This window comes from Elgaria multicarinata, chromosome 1, assembly GCF_023053635.1.
Source record: "Elgaria multicarinata webbii isolate HBS135686 ecotype San Diego chromosome 1, rElgMul1.1.pri, whole genome shotgun sequence".
In the NCBI taxonomy this organism is placed as follows: domain Eukaryota; kingdom Metazoa; phylum Chordata; class Lepidosauria; order Squamata; family Anguidae; genus Elgaria; species Elgaria multicarinata.
The window spans coordinates 208,483,758-208,505,948 of NC_086171.1; the positions used below are offsets into that span (position 1 = coordinate 208,483,758).

General features: G+C 47.3%; 1 protein-coding gene across 1 annotated transcript in view; it reads left to right on the forward strand.

Annotated features, from left to right (window-relative positions):
• Nucleotides 1-369: 369 nt before the first annotated feature.
• SLC17A9 (solute carrier family 17 member 9) overlaps nucleotides 370-22,191 on the forward strand; it is a 39,338-nt gene continuing 17,516 nt past the window's right edge. The window contains exons 1-6 of the mRNA XM_063147014.1: nucleotides 370-705; nucleotides 12,170-12,367; nucleotides 13,431-13,570; nucleotides 16,887-16,986; nucleotides 18,606-18,736; nucleotides 20,637-20,733. Coding sequence (XP_063003084.1) covers nucleotides 542-705; nucleotides 12,170-12,367; nucleotides 13,431-13,570; nucleotides 16,887-16,986; nucleotides 18,606-18,736; nucleotides 20,637-20,733 — 830 coding nt within the window. The 5' untranslated portion in view covers nucleotides 370-541. The remainder of the gene's footprint in view (nucleotides 706-12,169; nucleotides 12,368-13,430; nucleotides 13,571-16,886; nucleotides 16,987-18,605; nucleotides 18,737-20,636; nucleotides 20,734-22,191) is intronic.

The following is a 22,191-nucleotide window of genomic DNA, read 5'->3' on the forward strand; positions in this document are numbered from 1 at the left end:
ACAGCCCCCCCCCCTGTCTTTTACCCCCTCTTTCAAACGCCCCTCCAGCAGACTCAACCTGCTGCCGCCGTTGCTTGCGAGACTTCCTGGGAAAAGACCCAAACAGGAAGAGACGCTGAAAAAGTGACACGTGGACTTGGGGTTTTATTGCAAAGGGGAAAAAACACACACCACACACCTCCCATCCGAGCTTAAAATTACTACCCAGGTTAGATTCTTTTGCCCGTTGAATGCCAAGGCGGAGATCAGCGCGGTTAAATTTAGTTTGGCGTCTCCCCCTCCCCGCCCCCTTCCCCCCCCCACTTTAAAATCAAACAGCATCTCAAACAAAGAGGCAGCCAGCAAAGCATTTAGTGGGGCTTGGAAAATTTCACCTAGCCATTCTGCGTCTCTCCCCCTTTTTTCTCCCCCACTTCCTCCGGCAAGCTGACCTTTGGTGTCAGTCTGATTTCCTTATAGGTGTAGACAGGAGCCACAACAGCCGCTGCACCGGATACCTCCTCCTTGTCCTTGTTAATTATTATTTTTAATTAGAAGTTGAATGGCCCTGAGTGCCAGCCAAAATGGAGCGCAAGTGTATGGGACTGATCTGCTCTCTCTCCACCACCAAACGCATCAAAAACTGCATCCCTCCAGAAGTTCACATCACCACCATCATGACGAAGACATGAAAAAGGATGGAGCGGCTGATTCCTTTTGGTCCAGGTGAGATTCTGTGGCGTCCACAGCTTTGGGGTGCCCCTCCGGGCCAGTCCTGAAGCAAACTTTGGAATCCAAGCTTTCAAATCTGATGCATGCGTAGCAGGTCTTTGAAATGTTGGATACAAAAGTTGGCTTCCATCTCTTTTGTGATATCTTTCCTATTTGTTAGATTTGGGGATTTCCCAGCTTTTCTTTTTTCTTCCTGAAGGTGTGACTGGCTAGTCCGTGTTACTTGATGAAATGTTAGATCAATTACCAGCTCTGTTGTGAAATACAGAAATGAGTTAAATACGAATTACAGAGGGGCTGCCGTGTGAATCTGTAGCAGCAAAAACAGCAGAGAGGATTGTGGCATCTTAAAGACTTAACACAATTATTGTGGCACAAGTTTTTTATGAGCTAGAGCAACCATGGTCAAAGGGTAGGTCTCTTCTACTGGTAGATCTCTGGGTGATTTGCAGGATATTGGCAAGGATTTCTGACTCCTAATTGTTTAACAATAGCATCAACAAAAAACCCACGCACCCACCCCAATTATATAGCTGAAATGAAAGAATTTTGGGGTAGCCAGAAATGTAGAAGGACTCTAGGTTCAAATTCCTGGGCTCAGAATTCCTTAGTTCTAAGTGAATTGCTTTGCACCAGGAACCAGTTTGTGGACTCTCTCTCTCTCTCTCTCTCTCTCTCTCTCTCTCTCTCTCTCTGTGTGTGTGTGTGTGTTTTAAAGTACATCCTGCAAGTCTGAAGTCTGCCTACACCTGAGTTAGAGTATGCTTAGTGAGATGCATGAAGTGTTAGCCTCCGTTGGCAGATACATCCATGTATAGACAGGTGGAAATGTAAACAGTGAGATGAAAAGGCCATCAAATGCACAAACCATGGTGGTGTGCATATTTCAATATATAACTCAAATGTATACAAGATTAAAAACTGGGCAAACACAATAGGAGTATTTGGTGATAATGTTATCTTCTGAGCACTGCTGTGTTGATTTAACACCAGTAGTATTAGGAGATAAGCCACTTGCCTCAATTAAATTCTAATGAATGAAATCAAAGTGGCTGATAAAATCTAGTTCAGCAATTTCACATCGGAGGCTCCCTTTGAAGTTGTTGAAGACCAGCGATTTTCCAGTCAGCAGGACCGTCTCCTGGGAGACTGGTTTCTCTTGCTGGTTTCTAGATGTTGCCATTTTTTAATATTAGGTTTGCATCCATTGGTTGTATGTGGAAACTGACCTGTGTGCCCTTTTTATGCTGCGGAACAAGACCTAAATGTTATTTGGCCCTGTTGCTCGACTGTATGTCTGGGGTTGCTGATGGCCTTGCCCAAACTGGCACCCTCCAGAAGTGCTGAACTACAACTCCATCATTTCCAGCCAATGGCCATGCTGGCTGGGTATGATGGGAGCTGTTGTAGTCCAACACACCTTGGGATGAAGAAGGCTGGTATAACCTCTGTATTTGTGTCTGTGTTATGTGGTCTATTGTATCCTGGTGAGTGGCTATTTTAGATTAGGGAGCTGTCTGTATGGCGCAGAGTGTGGTGCAGAGTGGTAAGCGGCAGCTACTGCAGCCGAAACTCTCCCCACGGCCTGAGTTCGATCCCAGCGGAAGCTGGTTCTCAGGCAGCCGGCTCAGGTCGACTCAGCCTTCCATCCTTCCAAGGTCGGTAAAATGAGTACCCAGCTAGCTGGGGGAAAGGTAACTACGACTGGGGAAGGCAATGGCAAACCATCCCGCTACAAAGTCTGCCAAGAAAACGTCAGCGAAAGCAGGCGTCCCTCTAGGAGTCAGTAATGACTCAAGTGCTTGCACGAGAGGTTCCTTTCCTTTTCCTTTCCTGTATGGTAGGACAGGCACAACACCCCAAACCTGTGACAAAGACTTAAAAATTTTCATTTTTGTGAACCGCCCAGATAGCTTCAACTCTGGGGCAGTATACAAATGTAATAAATGAAATGGTGAAATAAGAGCCATAAGAAGAGCAAGGGCCCATCTAGTCCAGCATCCTGTTCACACAGTGGTCATCCAGCTGTCAACCAGGAACCCACAATCAGGACATGAGTGCAACAGCACCCTCCCACCCATGTTCCCCAGCAACTGGTGTATGTAGGCTTATTGTCTCGGATACTGGAGGTGGCACATAGCCATCAGGACTAGTAGCCATTGGTAGCCTTCTGCTGCAGGAATTCATCTAACCCCCTTTCAAAGCCATCCAAATTGGTGTCCATCATCACATCTTGTGGTAGTGAATTCTATAATTTAACTATGCGCTGTGTGAAGAAGTCCTTCCTTTGATCTGTCCTGAATCTCTCACCAATCATCTTCATGGGATGACTCCACGGGGTTCTAGTATTATGGTTGTATTATGGGTGAGGAAGAAAAATGTCTCTCGCTCCACATTCCCCACACCATGCAATGGTAATAGACAGAAAGTATAAATTCGTAAGAGAAAAAGTGATCTTGCAAAACATGGGCGTCCCCCCCCGCCCCCGATAAAATGTATTACTGTGGTTCAGTTTGTAAATGTGCATTCATCTTCAGTCTGGAATCTCCCACCACCCTCATTTCTATTCATTTTTGAAAGTGAAATAGAAAAGTCAAACTAAAATAAGAAGCTGGCTTTGCTATGCTCACTCCGCCATGAAGGTTAGTTCGTCTCCCACACAAGCTACCTTCTTTCTAAGCAGTTTATTCATATCCATTTTGTTTGGGTCCTTTCCATAAACCCTGGGTTTCTTTTGGCAAGAACTTGCTCACTTGGCAAAAGTAGCTTTAAGACCCAAACATAACCAGCTGGAGTGTTGTGATTTTGGCTTACAACCTGGGTGCCACATTCTGGTGAATGGAAGCCAAGACTTTGTGTTGTGTTGTGTCTGGTCTCTCTCTCTTTCTCTGTGTGTGTATAGGTGTAAGGACATACTTACAGAGCAGAGCAACCCCCTGAATGGAGTTCTTCAAATAGGAGCGGCACTTTTTGCTGGTTTTCCTCCCCCACTTTTTAGAGCCCCCCTGGAGCAGATTGGGGGGGGGCATAGGCAAATGAAGTGGAGAAGGGAATCAACTAAATTTCCCTCCCCTGTTTGGTTAGCAGAAATGCTCCCGTGGATCAAAATCTTTCCGCAAACAGAAGAGTTCTTCTGTATGTGAGTATCTGCACCCTTGATCAGGGCTGCAAAAAGTAAGCGTCTAGAAGAGGGTTCAAGCAAGAGTATTTTTCAAAAGCATTAGGAGATTTCAGGTGTATTTACACTACAAATGTGTCTCAGGCCATGGCTAGACCAGGCCTATATCCTGGGATTGTCCCGGAATCATCCCTGTGCATCCAGATGACACACAGGGGATCCCAGGAGCAGGCAGGGACGACCCCTCCATTTGCCTGGGATAATCCTTAGGTCTAGCTAAGACCTTAGTTTTATGCCACTTTAACTATCCTGGCTTACGCCAAAGAATCCTGGGAATCATAGTTTGATAATAATGCTTTATTTAGACTACAATCTTATCCACACTTACCTGGAAATAATCCCCATTGAACACTATAGGATTTACTTCTGAGTAGACATGCATATCTCTGAGACTGAGGGGACAGAAGGTAGATATTTGGGACTTCAAGTCCCAGAAGTCCCAGGCCAGTTCTACACCTTGTGTCAAATCATTACAAATGTAGAATAAAAAGCTGTATGAAAGTGGCATATGGAATGTGGATTGTGCCCCAACTGTTGTTAGAGCACTTCAATACCGCTATAAAGCAATAGTGTAGGAGCGTCATCACACAAGGGGAAATTGTGTTTGCTTACCAGCGCTTCTCCGCCTGAGCGTTTGTCCCTCATTACTTCCTCTTTTGAAAGAAGAAGTAAACAACATGCACTGGCCCTTTCAGTGGGCCGTTTTGATCCCGCTGCTTCTCCTGCACACAGCAGGAGATAGCGGCAACTTCCATCTTTAAAAATAAGTCGGACTTACTGGGGTGTTTTTTGTCGGCGGGAGGCAGATGATGGTGAGAGAGAAGCACCCGCGAAAATCTTTGAGTGCCCAGTAGCGCGCGTGCAATAAAACGCTCATCTGATGGAGCTCTGGATCTAACCCCTGTCAGCATGGCTAGTGATCAGGAATGCTGGGAATTGAAGTCGAAAGCATTTGGAAATCTGCCTTCTGCCCATTCCTAAGTGAACATTTCTAGTTCTCCCTTACCATAATGGGAAAAGATAGTGACTGCTTAACCATTTTTAAGCTGACAGTATAGATATGTTGTTCTCTTACGTTGGCTGCTTTAGCACTGTATATGTTAATAAGGTTTTGTCATTGCTATTATTGTTTAAGTGGAAAATATTTACATTGTCACTGCCTCCCCAGGTATTCAGATCGGTGTAGGGTTAGCAATCTAAATTTAGAAAACTCCCCTAGCAAAGGGAATCAGATCAGTATCAAACTAGTTAAAAGCTGCTGTGCAACTATGCAAATGCACAATGAGGGAAAAGCAGCAGCCGTCATTGGTATGAGTTGGTCCAGTAAAAGCTACGATCTTATCATTTTGATTTGAGATCCCATTCTCTGAGTCCAGCTTTTTGGCCGTCCCTTCTTACCTCATATTGTATCCTTTCCAGAGCAGCTGGAAAAACTGGACATTTTTTGTTGAGGCCTCTTTCGCAACTCTGCTGTGCCATTTAGCAAAACCATGACAAACATGCCTACCTGAGTCAGATCTCGGAAGTGTGGCCAAGAGTTGGTGGGTAACAGTTCATAATTGTAGGTAGAAATGGAAGCTCCAATTCCTTCCTCTCTCTCTCTCTCTCTCTCTCTCACACACACACACACACACACATGTACGCACACGGTTTTTACTAGAGAATCAGGTGCTTTTGGGCTGCCTGTGCATCTTGCCTGTTCCACTTTAGGCTGAGCATGAAAGATACTAGGGATAATGTACAATATGTAACATCTGAGTGCATGACCAAAACTTGGTTAATCATTCTTTAGGTTGGGATTTTTTCTGTGTGTGGTTAGTTAATTGTTAACGGATGTTTGTGTTTGTGGCGGCTCCGGCAAACAAGGAAGAATCCTTCTAAACGCCTTGTAAACTGACGTCCTGGGCCAATAAATGGGATACAGAAACCTTTACAAGAAGGATGGGCAAGGTCTCGGGGGGCTGCATTCCAAGGGTGGGCAGGGTCAAAGGCAGAAGGGGCGGGGCCAAAATGCCGGCCTAGTTTAGCTTAAAGCTCTGTCTTCTTAATAACCGATCTTTAGGAGCGGCATTTCAACGTTTTAGAATCGGGGAAGAAATATGCAAAAGCTGAGAAAGTACCGAATGGAAGAGGAAAGAGGGTGGGGCCAGCATGAGGGGGCGGGGCCTTCTGGGGAACCATGGAGACTGGGATCCCAGGCGGGCTGGATTAGGCCCACCAACCTGAGCTTCAATACCCTTGGTTTAGGGAGCAACTTCCTCTCTTAATATAGAAAAACGAACCATATGTGTCTGTGTTGGTCCCTGTTGTGATTCCAAGCCCTCCCACCAAAATGTGAGACAGCAAAGAGATTTGCTGGGCAATGTACAAAATCTTTATTCAATTAAAAACACCTCTTCATACCTGAAGGGAGTGTGAGTGCTAGGAGCTATCCTCTAAGGTTAATTAGACAAACAAAACAAGGGAGTTGCCTGTCAACTAAATGGACTGTTTGCTGCCATGCCTGACAGGTTTTTACCGGACTCCTCCTTCAGCGAGGGTCCTCTTGACCCACCTTCTGATGTGCAGCTAGTCTGGCAACCCCCCCTCCCACCTCCTCCCAACTCTGCCCGCTTGACCCTGCGATGGATTCTGGGTTCTGTCAATTCTGGTGCTCCCTTCTACTCTGGCAAAGGCTGAGTTCCCAAGGGTGGGAGGGGGGAAATGATCTCTGAGCCTGGACTTCCTGTCTGATAAGCTCCTGGGAAGATTCCTCCTTGACTCCTCCTGGAGAGACTTGGATAATCCCCACCACCACTTCCTGTCTTGGCTGAGCTTCTTCTAGTTCTGCCTCCAAGTCTGATTCAGAATCTGAAAAGAAAACAAATAGCTTAAGCCCCATCATGACAGCCCATAGAAAAATTCCACACGAGGGCAATACCTACAGCAGGGGGTGGACAACTCGGGCCCTCTCAGATGTTGTTGGACTGCAACTCCCATCAGCCCTAGTTAGCATAGCTAGTGGTGAGGTATGTTGGGAATTGCAGTCCAACACCATCTGGAGGGCCACAAGTTGCCTACCCCTGATCTACAGCCATGAAATGCACTGGGTATATTATTTTCAGCCAGTTACTAAATCAGACTAATCTAACACCCAAGGTTGCTGTGAGGTTAAAATTAGGGTGGGGAGGGACAACGTACACACCACCTTGAGCTCCTTGGAAGAAAGGCAGAAAATAAATAAACCAATGTGGACCAACCTAAATGTCACAAAATAGTGAGATTCAAGTAAAAGGGAATGTAGAAGAAGGTGTAGGGAGTGGATAGGGAAAATCTGTTTTAAGTATTTTGTTCTGTTTTTATTTTCATTTTATCTTGTACACCGCTCTGAAAAGTTCAATGGGGAGCGGTATATAAATATTGTAAATAAATAAAAAATAAGGAGACATTTTTCTCCCTTTCTCATAATACTAACAGCCAGTGTGGTCATCCCATGAAGCTGATAGGTGGGAGATTCACCAGCTTCCTCCCCTGGCTCTGCCCTCGTTGCCCCACAGGGAAAAAGTCTTATCTTCAATCGGCAGAGACAAATGCCTTTTCCTCCATGACAGAAAAGGTGGAAACAGAGGAGGAAGCTGCCAGGCCAAATGGAGAACCGCTTCTGCCTTTATTAGACCTGGGTTCTGAAGGTTTCCTTTCCTCGATTTAGAAGGTCCATGCCCTGCTTCTTTCAGCCTGAACCTTTCCGTTGTGCGAGTGGCTGCAAATGACGCTTGTGCAATGGGTTGCACCCACATCATGCGCAATGGGCTGTGCAAGTGTAATGTACAATCAGTTGCACAGTGTGCTGCGCGGCTGTTATGTCCAACAGCTTGTGCAACCATGCTTGTGCAAATATAACTTTAGTTGTATTCCCCTCTTGTTCATAATCCGTAACCTGGTTTCTGTTAGTGCATCATTGTTTGTGCTAGCAGAATGACATACGGCATGTCTGTCTGTTGTTTATTCGTTCAGTCGCTTCTGACTCTTCGTGACTTCATGGACCAGCCCACGCCAGAGCTTTCTGTCGGCCGTTGCCACCCCTAGCTCCCCCAAGGTCAAGTTTGTCACCTCCAGAATATCATCCCTCCATCTTGCCCTTGGTCGGCCCCTCTTCCTTTTGCCTTCCACTTTCCCTAGCATCAGCCTCTTCTCCAGGGTATCCTGTCTTCTCATTATGTGGCCAAAGTACTTCAGTTTTGCCTTTAATACCATTCCCTCAAGTGAGCAGTCTGGCTTTATTTCCTGGAGTATGGACTGGTTTGATCTAGACCACGTCTTATCCCGGGGATCGTCCTGGGATCATCCCTGTGCGTCCACATGAAGCACAGGGGATCCCAGGGGCAGGAAGGGAAGATCCCTCCATTTCCCCCGGATAACCGGGACGGCTTTTAGCCTGACTTTTCCCGCTGTCTTGGGATCGTCCCAAGACTGCGGGACGTGTGGGCGGCCGTCCCAATTTCGTCCTGGCTCCTCGTGACTAAACGCGAGGAGCCAGGCACGGGACACGGAGCTCTTCAGGCACTCTGTGCCCATCAAGGGTGGAGTGGGCGAGCGGGATCGTGTTTTTTTTTAAAAAAACCCTGACCTTTTTGTTGGAGCTCTCATGCACTCATCTTCCATAAAAAAAACCAAAAAAACAAAATGGCGGGCATGACATCCTCCTTCCTCCCTGGACGTTGTGCGCCATGTGTGGACAAAGGGGAGGATCTCACGATCAGCATATTGTGAGATCCTCCCCCCTTCCCTCCCCAGTGTAGACATGTCCCTTGTTGGATATTGCCATTGTAAGAATTATATATATATATATATATATATATATATATATATATATATATATTTATGAGAATGCGGACACACGATCCAGGTTAGGTACAGTCCCCATACGAAACAAATGGGACTTACTTGGTAGAAATTTGGGTAGGATGTGTCGAGTCTTGAATTTTTTTCTCAGTGAGAAACACTGGCTTTTATGAAAGATCTCCAATGTGGAGAAGAAAATAAATACAACTTGATGGCTATTCTGTTCAAAAACAGCCTAACGCTGGGTGGTTTGCTGCATTTTTAAAAAAAAAATCCATTGCTTTTCTGTTAATAATGTTAGGACACTTATCTCTTGCCAACTACTGTGTTTGCAGAGGGACACAAGAGTTTTCTTCCTTCCTTCTCATGCAAAGGCTTGGGAGTCCTGCCAAGTAATTGTCAGTACTGCTAATCCTTCCACCGCTGGGGCAATTGTGCCAGCTCCGTTCAGAATGACAGGTGAATGGCAGATCTCTTGAAGGCCTGTGACAATTTAAGGAGCTGCTATGGAACGGGAGACCAGTTGGATTTGCTGAGGCCCTGGAGGGAACCTGCCCATCCTGTGTTAGCTTCGTTATGTCATCTGGACTGGATTGGGTGTAACAAGCATGAAGGATACAGAGGAGATATGATAGCCACGCAATATAGAAGAGCCAGTGTAGTGTAGTGGCCAAGAAATCAAGCCTTAACACAGGTTTAAATTTTGTCTCTGCCATGAAAACATTGGCTGGGTTTGGACGATCAGCGGAGGGAAAGAAGCAAGCGTGGCTTCCTTTCCCAGTGCATGCTGCTTGCATGACTCCCAACTCCCTAATTACCTTCGCCGCAGTGCAGACTGCTCTGGCGATCCAAGTTCAGGGAGGTGTGTGGCGGGAGTGGCTTCCAAACCACCCCATAACTCTTACAACAAGCCACAGTGGCTTCTTTTCCCTGCTGATTGTCTGAACCTGGTCATTAAGAACATAAGAGCCAGGGTGGATCAGACCAAGAGTCCATCTAGTCCAGCACTCTGTTCACACAGTGGCCAAGCAGCCGTCGGCCAGGGATGAACAAGCAGGACATGGTGCAACAGCACCCTCCCACCCATGTTCCCCAGCAACTGGTGCACGCAAGCTTACTGCCTCGGATACTGGTGGTCGCACATAACCATCAGGGCTGTTAGCCATTGCTAGCCTTCTCCTCCAGGAATTTATCCAACCCCCTTTTAAAGCCATCCCAATTGGTGGCCATCACTACATCTTGTGGTAGTGAGTTCCAAAATTTAACTATGTGCTGTGTATAGAAGCCCTTCCTTTTACCTGTCCTGAATCTCCCACCAATCAGCTTCAAGAGATGATGCCACTGGGTTCTAGTATTGTAAGAGAGGGAGGAAAAAAGTCTCCCTACCCACATTTTCCACAGGATGCTATAAATGAATTTATTGCAGAAAAGCCAGATGCATTTCTGCGTCTTACTTTTTATCAGGGCTTGTTCAACGGGTTGCAACAATATTGCCCTCCCCATATGAAGATTTCCTTCACCCCCTTGGGCTTCAGACATGGGGAGAGGGAGTTATTTATTTATTTATCCATTCATTCATTTATTTATTATGCTCTTTTTCTACAGCCTTCTCCCTTTTATGTGGCTCACGCAGAGGTTCCTCCTAGTCTGGGCTTTGTGTAATTCATTATGTGATTAAACCACACAGGTGTGGAAGTTAAGAAATAAGAAGAGCCCCGCTGGATCAGACCAAGGGTCGATTTAGTCCAGCATTCGGTTCACACAGCGGCCAACCAGCTGCTCATGGGATACCCACAAGCAGGACCTGAATGCAAGAGCACCTTCCTGCCCATGTTCCCCAGCAACTAGTGTACATAGGCACACTGTCTCTGATACTAGAGGTAGCATATAATATCAGGACTACTAGCCATTGGTACACGTCACTTGGTCTTCTGAGAAGCTCAACTTTCATTTTCTTTACTTATTTTAAGTCCCATGTTTCTCTCTCCTTTGACATTATCCACAAGCTGGAGCGTGTTCAGAGGAGGGCAATGAGGAAGATCGGGGTCTGGAAACAAAGCCGTATGAGGACAGACTGAAAGAACTGGGCATGTTTAGTTTGGAGAAGAGAAGATTGAGGGGAGACATGAGAGCACTCTTCAAATACTTAAAAGGTTGTCACACAGAGGAGGGCCAGGATCTCTTCTCGATCCTCCCAGAGTGCAGGACACGGAATAATGGGCTCAAGTTACAGGAAGTCAGATTCCGGCTGGACATCAGGAAAAACTTCCTGACTGTTAGAGCAGTACAACAATGGAACCAGTTACCTAGGGAGGTTGTGGGCTCTCCCACACTAGAGGCCTTCAAGAGGCAGCTGGACAAGCATCTGTCAGGGATGCTTTAGGGTGGATTCCTGCATTGAGCAGGGGGTTGGACTCGATGGCCTTGTAGGCCCCTTCCAACTCTGCTATTCTATGATTCTATGACCTCAGTGACCGGGCAGGTTGGTAGGGGAGAAGGTGCTCTCTCAGGTATCCTGGTCCCAAGTAGTTTAGGGCTTCAGGCCAACATCAAGGGTAGGCATGGTTGGCCCACTGACAAGAGCCTCCTGGGGTTGCTTCTCCATCACCATTGCAACCAGCCTCCTGCTCGGACAACGGTGGTAGTGAGAAGGAGAAGCAGCAGATGCCACTGCAAGAGGAACGATGCTGTGAAAGAAGAGGATGAGGAGCAATGGCAGCTGGTGACAGTGGAAGACTGTCTGGGGAAGGGTGGCCATGGAGGGTCTCTTGCCAAAGGGACCTCGAAAATCCTGGAGCCGGCACTGCTCACCTTGCCCTCTCCTCTTCTGGGCAGCCATGCGGATTGGGCAGCAGCAAGGGAAGTGAGGATGAGGCGGCAGTCACACTCAGGGAAGATGGACCACTCAGGGCATCTTGTCCATTTCTCTCCCCTCTCCACAAAATATGGAGGACACGGAATAATGGGCTCAAGTTACAGGAAGTCAGATTCCGGCTGGACATCAGGAAAAACTTCCTGACTGTTAGAGCAGTACAACAATGGAACCAATTACCTAGGGAGGTTGTGGCTCTCCCACACTAGAGGCCTTCAAGAGGCAGCTGGACAGCCATCTGTCAGGGATGCTTTAAGGTGGATTCCTGCAATGAGCAGGGGGTTGGACTTGATGGCTTTGTAGGCCCCTTTCCAACTCTGCTATTCTATGATTCTATGTTATCAAGACTGTCTTTGCAATCTTACGGGTTTAGAAACTTGCTCCTTTTAAAAAAATTAAAAAATGAAAGCCAAGATTCGCTGGATGCATCTTCTGTACCTCATGCCAAGTTCCATTCTTATGATATGCCAGTTTCTTCCCAAGGAGTTACGCTTTACTTTCCCAACTGGGTAAGAATCTATGAATTTGGATTCTATTAAACATGGTATAGAACAACAACATGACCTCCCGTTTTCTGGTGTTTGCAGGCCTGAATCTCGAATATGGACCTTGATGCTGCTGCTCGGAACCTGCTTACTCTACTGCGCCCGGGTCACGATGCCCATCTGTGTCGTTGCCATGAGCGCTCGCTTTGACTGGGACAAGAAACAGTCCGGCATTGTACTGAGCAGCTTCTTCTGGGGCTATTGTTTAACTCAGATTCTTGGGGGCCATCTGAGTGATCGGTATGGACACTGCTGAATTTCATTGCTTTATTATCTTCCTAGAACTGATGCCAATATTCTCATTTTTCATCAGATATGCCATTAATTTAAAAAAAAAGGGGGGGGGAGATTTATGCCTCGTGTGGCGCAGAGCAGTAAAGCAGCAGTTTCTGCATCTGAAACTCTCCCCTTGGCCTGAGTTCGATCCCAGCGGAAGCTGGTTTCAGGCAGCTGGCTCGGGTTGACTCAGCCTTCCATCCTCTCGAGGTCGGTAAAATGAGTACCCAGTTAGCTGGGGAAAAGGTAATCACGGCCAGGGAAGGCAACGCAAACCACCCCGCTATAAGGCCTGCCAAGAAAACGTCAGTGAAAGCTGGCGTCCCTCCAAGAGTCAGTAATGACTGAGTGCTTGCACGAAAGGTTCCTTTCCTTTCCCTTCAAGAAAAGCAGACCAAATATCTAGGCACATATTCAATCGCAAGTTACGCCTGTATAACACACGTTCAAATGTTGAGAGCGTTGTTAAGTCCTCAGTCCATTGCATTATTGGAGATGAGCATTTATCCTTCCAATGTGATAATATAAGTCTTTTAGCTGTCATAAGGGCTCTGAAGATCCATCTTCATTGACCTTGTGTTAACTTCCAAGAAGCCAGTAGGTAATTTAGGAGGACATGCACATCATTCCATATTAAAGATTGTTCCAATACAAAGTTTATCCTTATTATAACCTCCTCCCCAAAGGGGGCAACTACTGGGCATTGCCAAAACATGTGAATTAAAGATGCATTAGATCCATTACATCTCCAGCAATTGTGTAAGTTAGGCAGACCCTTATTGCAAACCCAAAACAAATTATTTTGCTGAATGAGACGTAGCTAAGATCCATAGATGCTTCAGTTACAGACGCTAAGGCAACAATCCATTGATTAGGCAGAATAGGACACTCCAATTCTCTATTCCAATCCTGTCTTAAACCATGGGTATCGGATTTATTTATTACTACGAAATATATATATGGGCATCAATCCATGGTGCAGAAAGCACCTTTGCGGCCAATACCTTGATTCTCTTCTGTCTTCTAGGATAGGAGGAGAGAAAGTCCTCCTTCTCTCTGCATCAGCCTGGGCGTCTATCACTGCCATCACCCCTCTGCTCGTCTATGTCGGCTCTGCCCACCTGGTTCTTATGACCTTCTCCAGGTTCCTCATGGGGCTGTTGCAAGGTCAGTCGATCTGCTTCCGAGAATTTCATCCACCCAAGACATGGGGACCGGGGCGATGGTGGTGCCTTAGTCAATTCACAGCCATGAACGATGACTCTGGGCCTTGCTAGATGGTGGGTTAGCCCGGTGCGAGGCCCAGGCTCGCCCCTGTGCGTCCAAATGGCGCACAGGGGATCCCGGGCTCAGGCAGGGGTAACCCTCCCTTGGCCCGTGATAACCGGCACCGCTTCTGGCCCGGTATTTCTCGCGGTCTCGGGCTGAGCCCAAGACCGCAGGTGTGTAGACCGGTCTGCCACTTTTCCTGGCTACCGTAATTACTCCCGAGTAGCCAGGAAAAGTGGCGGATGGGGCGCAGCGCTCCGCAGGAGTGCTGAGCCCATCGGGGCAGGGTAGGGAGATGGGGTGGGTGGGGAGATCGCAGCCAGGGGACAAAATCGGGGCCTGGGGGGGGAATCAGTGATCGTGGGGGGGGGGGGGGAGATCAGAGCCGGGGGGAGATGAGGGGGAAAGATCGGAGCCGGGGGGACGGAAATTGGAGCCGGGGGGGGGGGAAAATCAGAGCCAGGGGGGAAGCGGGGAAGCCTTTTTTATAAAAAAACACCCATACCTTAATCGCTGGTGCGCTCCTGCGCATCCGTCCCCTTTAAAACTAAACTAAAATGGTGGACGCGACAGGGCTTTTGTGCAGCCCGTCGTGTCTGATGTGTGGAAAGGAGCGACAGCCCGAGCTACTTCTACCGCAGGCTGGCCCCTCATCCCGCACGGATTTGCAGGTAGGTCTATTATTATTTTTATTATTATTTATTTATATAGCACCATCAATGTACATGGTGCTGTACAGATAACACAGTACATAGCAAGACCCTGCCGCGTAGGCTTACAATCTAATAAGTTGTAGTAAACAATAAAGAGGGAAGGAGAATGCAAACAGGCACAGGGAAGTGTAAACAGGCACAGGGTAGGGGAAAACCAACAGTGTAAAGTCAGAACAAACTCAATATTTGAAGGCTATAGGGAAAAGAAAAGTTTTGAGCTGAGTCTTAAAAGCAGTGATTGAGTTTGTAGTTCTCAAGTGTTCTGGAAGAGCGTTCCAGGCATAAGGGGCAGCAGAAGAAAAAGGACGAAGCCGAGTAAGGGAAGTGGAGGTCCTTGGGCAGGCGAGAAGCATGGCATCAGAGGAGCGGAGAGCCCGAGCGGGGCGATAGTGTGAGATGAGAGAGGAGAGATAGGCAGGAGCTAGGCAGTGAAGAGCTTTGAAGGTCAGTAGGAGAAGTTTACATTGGATTCTGAAGTGAATTGGAAGCCAATGAAGTGATTTCAGAAGTGGAGTGACATGGTCAGAGCGGCGGGCCAAGAAGATGATCTTAGCGGCAGCGTGGTGGACAGAGACCAGCGGACTGATGTGAGACGAAGGAAGGCCAGAGAGAAGAAGGTTGCAGTAGTCCAACCGAGAGATAACCAGTGCGTGAACGAGAGTCTTGGCAGAAGAGACAGACAAAAATGGTCGAATCCTGGCAATATTATACAGGAAGAAACGACAGGATTTAGCTACTGCCTCGATGTGAGGAGTAAAGGAGAGCGAGGAGTCAAATATAAAGCCAAGACTACGAGCTTCCTTGACCGGAGTAAGCGTGACATCGTTGACAGTAAGGGAGAATGAGAGGTGAGGAGAAGGTTTAGGAGGAAAAACTAGCAATTCAGTCTTTGCCATGTTAAGTTTCAAACGACGATGAAGCAGCCAGGCTGAGATATCTGATATCTGAAAGACATGCCGAGGTCTAGCAAGGCCCTCAGTGCCTTTAATAACTGCAGTGCCCAAGGGGAGGACTTTATGTATCTATTTGTTTAGTTATTTGTTTATTTATCATATTTTGCTTTTCTGGCCCCCCCCCCCCAAATCAAATCTGAAGCTGAATTCAATTTCGGAGAAGCTCTTGGGTGGGCAGAATTGAAAGCAAAACAAATACACACACACACAAAATAATAATACACAAAGCATCTTGTAGCATAGAGTTCTTTCTGCCAGTAGTTAAGCCTTAGGAAGGCATTTCAGCCTTTTAGAATCGGGGAAAACCTGTACCCAAAGCGGGCAAACCATCAAAAGACTGGTGGCTGAAGGGGAAAGGGGAAGGCAGTATGGCTATCTGGGGAACTTTGGAGGGCCAGATTTGACCCCAGGCACTGAGGTTTCTCACCCCTGCTATCAGTGGGTCACATGCCCGGTTAGCAACCTGGCCACTCCATTCTGGTCCAATTCCAGACATTCTTCCTAGGCAGCTCTACATAAATGTAATTATGGCATGTGTCACCTTGACCAGATTTTCAGAAATTGTCATAGTTGGTGCACCAGACTCAGGGTCCAGACCAAGTCGAAAAGTATCTCTGTACAGGGATGGGGTGACCATATGGAAAGGAAGACAGGGCTCCTGTATCTTTAACAGTTGGAGAGAAAAGGGAATTTCAGCAGGTGTCATTTGTATGCATTTATTTATTTATTTATTTATTGCTTGCATTTCTATACCGCCCAATAGCCGAAGTTCTCTGGGTGGTTTACAAAATTAAGACAATTCAAAACAAAACAACAGTATAAAACCATAATATAAAATACAGTATAAAAGCACAACGAAGTTAAAAACAGCAGCAATGCAAAAATACAAATTTAAAACAGCAAAGTTAAAATTAATGTAGCACCTGGTGAAATTCCCTCTTCATCACCACAGTTAAAGCTGCAGGAACTATACTAGAGTGACCAGATACAAAAGAGGGCCGGGCTCCTGCAGCTTTAACTGTTGTGATGAAGAGGGAGTTTCACCAAGTGCTGCTTGCAGACAAATGACAGCTGCTGAAATTCCCTTTTCTGTACAACTGTTAAAGATACAGGAGTCCTGTGGGCCTTTCCATAGGGTCACCCTATACTGGGCTGTAGGGAAAGTGAGGAGTGGGATAGAACCCCTTCATCTCAGCCCAGAGCGGCAGCCTGGTCATTTGCCCATCTTCGTGATAGGCTCTTTGATGGTTTATATAAGGAGGCTGAGACATACTGTAATGTACATGTTGTCTGCAAGCCCTTCTAGCCCGTGGCTCGGCAGCTGTGATGTCATAGAATGTTCACAACAGCCCGGCTACAGTAGGAAAAGCTGTCAGCAACAGAATGTTGACAAGCAGTGCAATAGCTCTGTGAAGAGTGAAATCAAATGACAGTTTGCTTAGGAAGAAAATCTGAAGAGACGATCTCTGCTGAAGAGGAGGACCTGCTCCCAAACCCTTTGTTGCTTATAATGGAATTTCCTTCTCTTCCCTTCTCACTCTTTATTAGGGGTCCACTTTCCTGCCTTGGCCAGCTTACTTTCCCGGAAGGTCCGGGAAAGTGAAAGAGCGTTCACGTATAGCACCATAGGAACAGGATCTCAGTTTGGGTGAGTTCAGATAGCCAGGGTCATGGAGATGAACAAGACAAATCCTACTCCTGCTCCCCATAACCCCAAGATCTCTTTCTTTGTCACTGCTAACTCAGACCCCATCAGCTTATACTTGAAGTTGGGTTTTTTTACCTCCATGTGCCTCATTTCACACTTGCTTACATTGAGCGTTCCTCTGGAGCCAATAGCAGCTATGAAGTGGGGTGGGCAGGGGGGCAGATATGGATTGAAACCATGCTGTAGTTGAGAGAGGATTTAACCCTTTATCCCCATCAGGGTTGTAGTACAGATTGGGGTCTCTCTGCAGCCATGGTTAAATTTCCTCCGCCCATGCCACTGCTCTGATCCAGATTTCTGCCCACCCCTCATGGCGACTATTTAGTAAACAAAACCCAAAGCACCAATCAATGTACCTCCGCTCCCCTGGACAGGTCGCTAATCTTGTCCAGGGTATAGATAATCAATCTGAAATCACCGCGTGGCTTCTTGTCTTGTCTGCCTGGGATTTTGAGTCATTAGTAACCTTGACCTCATCCCTGCAAGTGTTTTCTGATGCTAAATATGGTACCAAGCATGTGGTCTACATCAGGGGTGAGGAACCTCCAGCCCTTGGGCCTAATCTGGCCTGCGGAAGTTTCTCAACTGGCCTGCGGAGGCTTGGGCTCCCTCTGTGGGCCCCAGCCACTCCCCTCCTCAATCTTTTCTCCCTGGCCTGGAGGCTACCAGAGACACAGGGCATGTCTACACCACAAGGGATCATGGACTTACCAGCTTCCATGATCCTCCCTGGGTGTCCAGATAGCCGCTTGACATCCTGGAAGGATGGCGCAGCCATTTTTTAAAACAAAACACACACCAGGAGAGAAGTGCACAAGCACTCCTCCGCCAAAGGTGTGTGGGGGGAAACTCTGCTCCTGCTCCCCCCACCCCACCCCCGATGGGCACAGAACTCCTGAAGAGCTCTGTGCCCCATGCCTGGTTCCTGCTCCTGCTCCCCCCACCCCACCCCCGATGGGCACAGAACTCCTGAAGAGCTCTGTGCCCCATGCCTGGTTCCTGCTCCTGCTCCCCCCACCCCACCCCCGATGGGCACAGAACTCCTGAAGAGCTCTGTGCCCCATGCCTGGTTCCCAGCTCCTTGCGTTTACTCGTGAGGAGCTGGGACGAAACCAGGATGGCCGCCCACACCTTCCACGATCTCGGGATGATCCCAAGACCATGGGAAAAATCGGACTAAAAGCTGTCCTGGTTGTTCTGGGAAAATGGAGGGATCATCCCCCCCCTGCTCCCGGGATCCCCTGTGCATCACGTGGACGCTCAGGGATGATCCTGGGACAATCCCCGGGATAAGGCATGGTGTAGACATGCCCTTAGGGAAAAGGTGGGGAGATGAAACCCCTTCTCTCCCATCTCAGATCAGCGATAACAAGGGGATCTGGAAGAGGAGTGGCGCATATCAAGCCAGTGTGCAACCCAACCCCATCGTTGTAAGCGGATGCATGCTAACCTAATGCGGTTTGCCCAGTTCAGTGCTCCCTGCTCTCTTTCAAGTTCCTTGATAAATGATAGAAAATGGCATGCAAGCGCACCCCTTTAACTCTTCCCTCCCTTTCCAGGACGCTGGTGATGGGGGCAGCAGGGTCCCTCCTCCTTGACTGGTACGGATGGGAAAGTGTGTTCTACTTTTCAGGTGTGCTGACGTTGCTCTGGGTCTACTGCATGTGCAAATACCTCCTGCATGAAAAAGGTAAAAACACCTTTCCTGTCGCCGCAGCCTCGCCCTTCCAGCACCTGGTGGCTCAGACTGGCTTTGTCTGGCTCAGGTTGATAATCTGGAACCCATATATAAGTATATATAAGTAAAAGAGAGAGAGAGAGAATGTGTGTGTAACCTGTTGAAAACTCAGGGTATAGTTCAGTTTCATCCTCTTCGCGTGCATTTATTTAAAAGGACGTGGATTTCTTTGAGGAAGAAATGGCAGGTGAATTTGGATGGTGTATAGAAACTGCCTCTAGTCTGCAAAACACAACAATAAAGGCTTGGAACCAGATTTTATCATGTTTATGTTATACGATCATCGCATGCAGGACGAGAGAAGCGTGGAGGTGAGCGGCGCCTCCACGCTCCACTCTGCCTGCATTTTTGCTAGATGGGTGATTCTGCCCTTCTAGCTGAGGCTGTGTGGAGCGGAGAAGGCTGGGGCAGCCAGAGGACTCTTCATCAGCCAGCTGCACTGGGTTTCTTCCCCACCCTCTTCTAGATCTAGCCCTTAGGTTTCTACTCCATCCTCCCATTTTTCATTGGAGACGTTCCGGTGTGCAGCTGTTTAGGGCCAAGTTTGCTGATTTCTGAAATCTTTTTACTTTTTTTTAACTACTAGCCTGGCCTCACTTGTTTTCACTGGAGGCGATAGACCTGCGTCTGGGCTGTACCACTTCCAACTGTGAATCGGGATTCACAAGACTAAATAAACAAATGAAGTTCCTACCATATAGAAAATTAGCATGTCAGGGAGATGGGTTCTAGCTTAGACTTCTATGTGACATGCTAGTTTTCTGTGATCAGCCAGTGTGGCGTAGTGGCTAGAGTGTCGGACTGGGAGTCGGGAGATCCGGGTTCAAGTCCTCGCTCAGCCATGGAAGCTCACTGGGTGACTTTGGGCCACTCACAGACTCTCAGCCTAACCTACCTTACTGGGTTGTTGTCACGAGGATAAATCGGAGAGGAGGAGGATTACGTATGCCATCTTGGGTTCCTTGAAGGAATAAGATGGGATACAAATGTAAGAAATAAATAAATAAAATTATTGTTAAAATCTGCTGGTCTACGACCATATAAAATTATTTGGATTTGGAATTTTCTATGATCAGGGATCTTTTTTATTGTTTCTGTTTTGTATGATGCCACTCAGGCGTGGGAATGCTGACCTGCAATGTAAAGTGGTACAACCCAGGTATAGATTGACTACCTCAATGAGAACTAGTTTTATGTTTTTCCCCGCCTCAATGAGAACTAGTCTTATGATTTTCCCCAATGGTATTTATTTTGAAGTTGTGGCTGGCTGGCTGGCTGCCTCACCTGAGGAGAAGCTGTAGGTAGTTGCTCCCTAGATGGTTCTTATTTACCTCTGGTAAGTTATCCCTATGGAAGCCTCGTGTGGCGCAGAGCGGTAAAGCAGCAGTTTCTGCAGCCAAAACTCTCCCCATGGCCTGAGTTCGATCCCAGCTGGTTTCAGGCAGCCGGCTCGGATCGACTCAGCCTTCCATGCTCCCGAGGTCGGTAAAATGAGTACCCACCTAGCTGGGGGAAAGGTAATAATGGCTGGGGAAGGCAACGGCAAACCACCCCGCTATAAGGCCTGCCAAGAAAACGTCAGCGAAAGCTGGCGTCCCTCCAAGAGTCAGCAATGACTCAGTGCTTGCACGAGAGGTTCCTTTCCTTTTTCCTAAGTTATCCCTAAACGACTGCTTAGGATGTAGGTTTGTGGCTATCAAGGAGTAAATAGAGCAGCTACTATTTTATACGGCATCTGAGGGGTAAAATAAGTGTAAACGTACCTCCCCCTGGAAGCACATGCAGTCTATGTGTACACATGTAATATTATTAACCATGAACTTAGATACATCATGTTTCTGTTGTGTACTAGAAATCATTATCCCATTCGAAGACTTAATGAAGGGGCTCTCCTTATCCAAACAGACCAAAGTGCCGTGGAAACAAATATTTAAAAAGGCCCCTGTGTGGTAAGTCATGATCACCTATTCAACATTTTCCTGAGCATTACTTATACGCCAGCTGCTGCGGGCTGCTTTTGTGGGGTGCATTCTAGCCTGTGAGGCGCATATCTGGATTGAGGTGTTGTGAATTGTTGCTGAACGTTTGTGAGTCGCTTCGAGACTGCTTTTTGCAGTGGGAAGTGAAGCATAGCCTTTGACTGTGTGGATCATAACAAACTGTGGCAAGTCCTTGGTGGTATGGGGATACCAAGACATCTTGTCTGCCTCCTGAGGAATCTGTATAACGAACAAGTAGCAACGGTAAGAACAGACCACGGAACAACGGACTGGTTTAAGATTGGGAAAGGAGTACGGCAGGGTTGTATACTCTCACCTTACCTATTCAACTTGTATGCAGAACACATCATGCGACGTGCTGGGCTTGACGAGTCCAAGGCTGGAGTTAAAATCGCAGGAAGAAACATTAACAATCTCAGATATGCAGATGGCACCACTTTGATGGCTGAAAGCGAGGAGGAGCTGAGGAGCCTTACGACAAAGGTGAAAGAAGAAAGTGCAAAAGCCGGGTTGCAGTTAAACCTCAAAAAAGCCAAGATTATGGCAACTAGCTTGATTGATAACTGGCAAATAGAGGGAGAAAACGTGGAGGCAGTGACAGACTTTGTATTTCTGGGCGCAAAGATTACTGCAGACGCTGACTGCAGCCAGGAAATCAGAAGACGTTTACTTCTTGGGAGGAGAGCAATGACAAATCTTGATAAAATAGTTAAGAGCAGAGACACCACACTGACAACAAAGGTCCGCATAGTTAAAGCAATGGTATTCCCCGTAGTAACCTATGGCTGCGAGAGCTGGACCATAAGGAAGGCTGAGCGAAGGAAGAGAGATGCTTTTGAACGGTGGTGCTGGAGGAAAATTCTGAGAGTGCCTTGGACTGCAAGAAGATCAAACCAGTCCATACGCCAGGAAATAAAGCCAGACTGCTCACTTGAGGGAATGGTATTAAAGGCAAAACTGAAGTACTTTGGCCACATAATGAGAAGACAGGATACCCTGGAGAAGAGGCTGATGCTAGGGAAAGTGGAAGGCAAAAGGAAGAGGGGCCGACCAAGGGCAAGATGGAGGGATGATATTCTGGAGGTGACGGACTCGACCTTGGGGGAGCTAGGGGTGGTGACGGCCGACAGAAAGCTCTGGCGTGGGCTGGTCCATGAAGTCACGAAGAGTCGGAAGCGACTGAACGAATAAACAACAACAAAGTAGCACTAGTAATAAATGGCCAACAGACGCCTTCTCTGTAGTGGCCCCCACCTCTGGAAAACCCTCCCTCGTGTGGTTCGGGAGGCGGAAAAGGTGACATCCTTCAAATGCCTCCTGGAAACATATCTTTTTTGACAAACTTTCCCTGGACGATAACTGATTCTGGTTTTATATGGCATTTTTAAAGTTGTAAAGTTTTCAAAC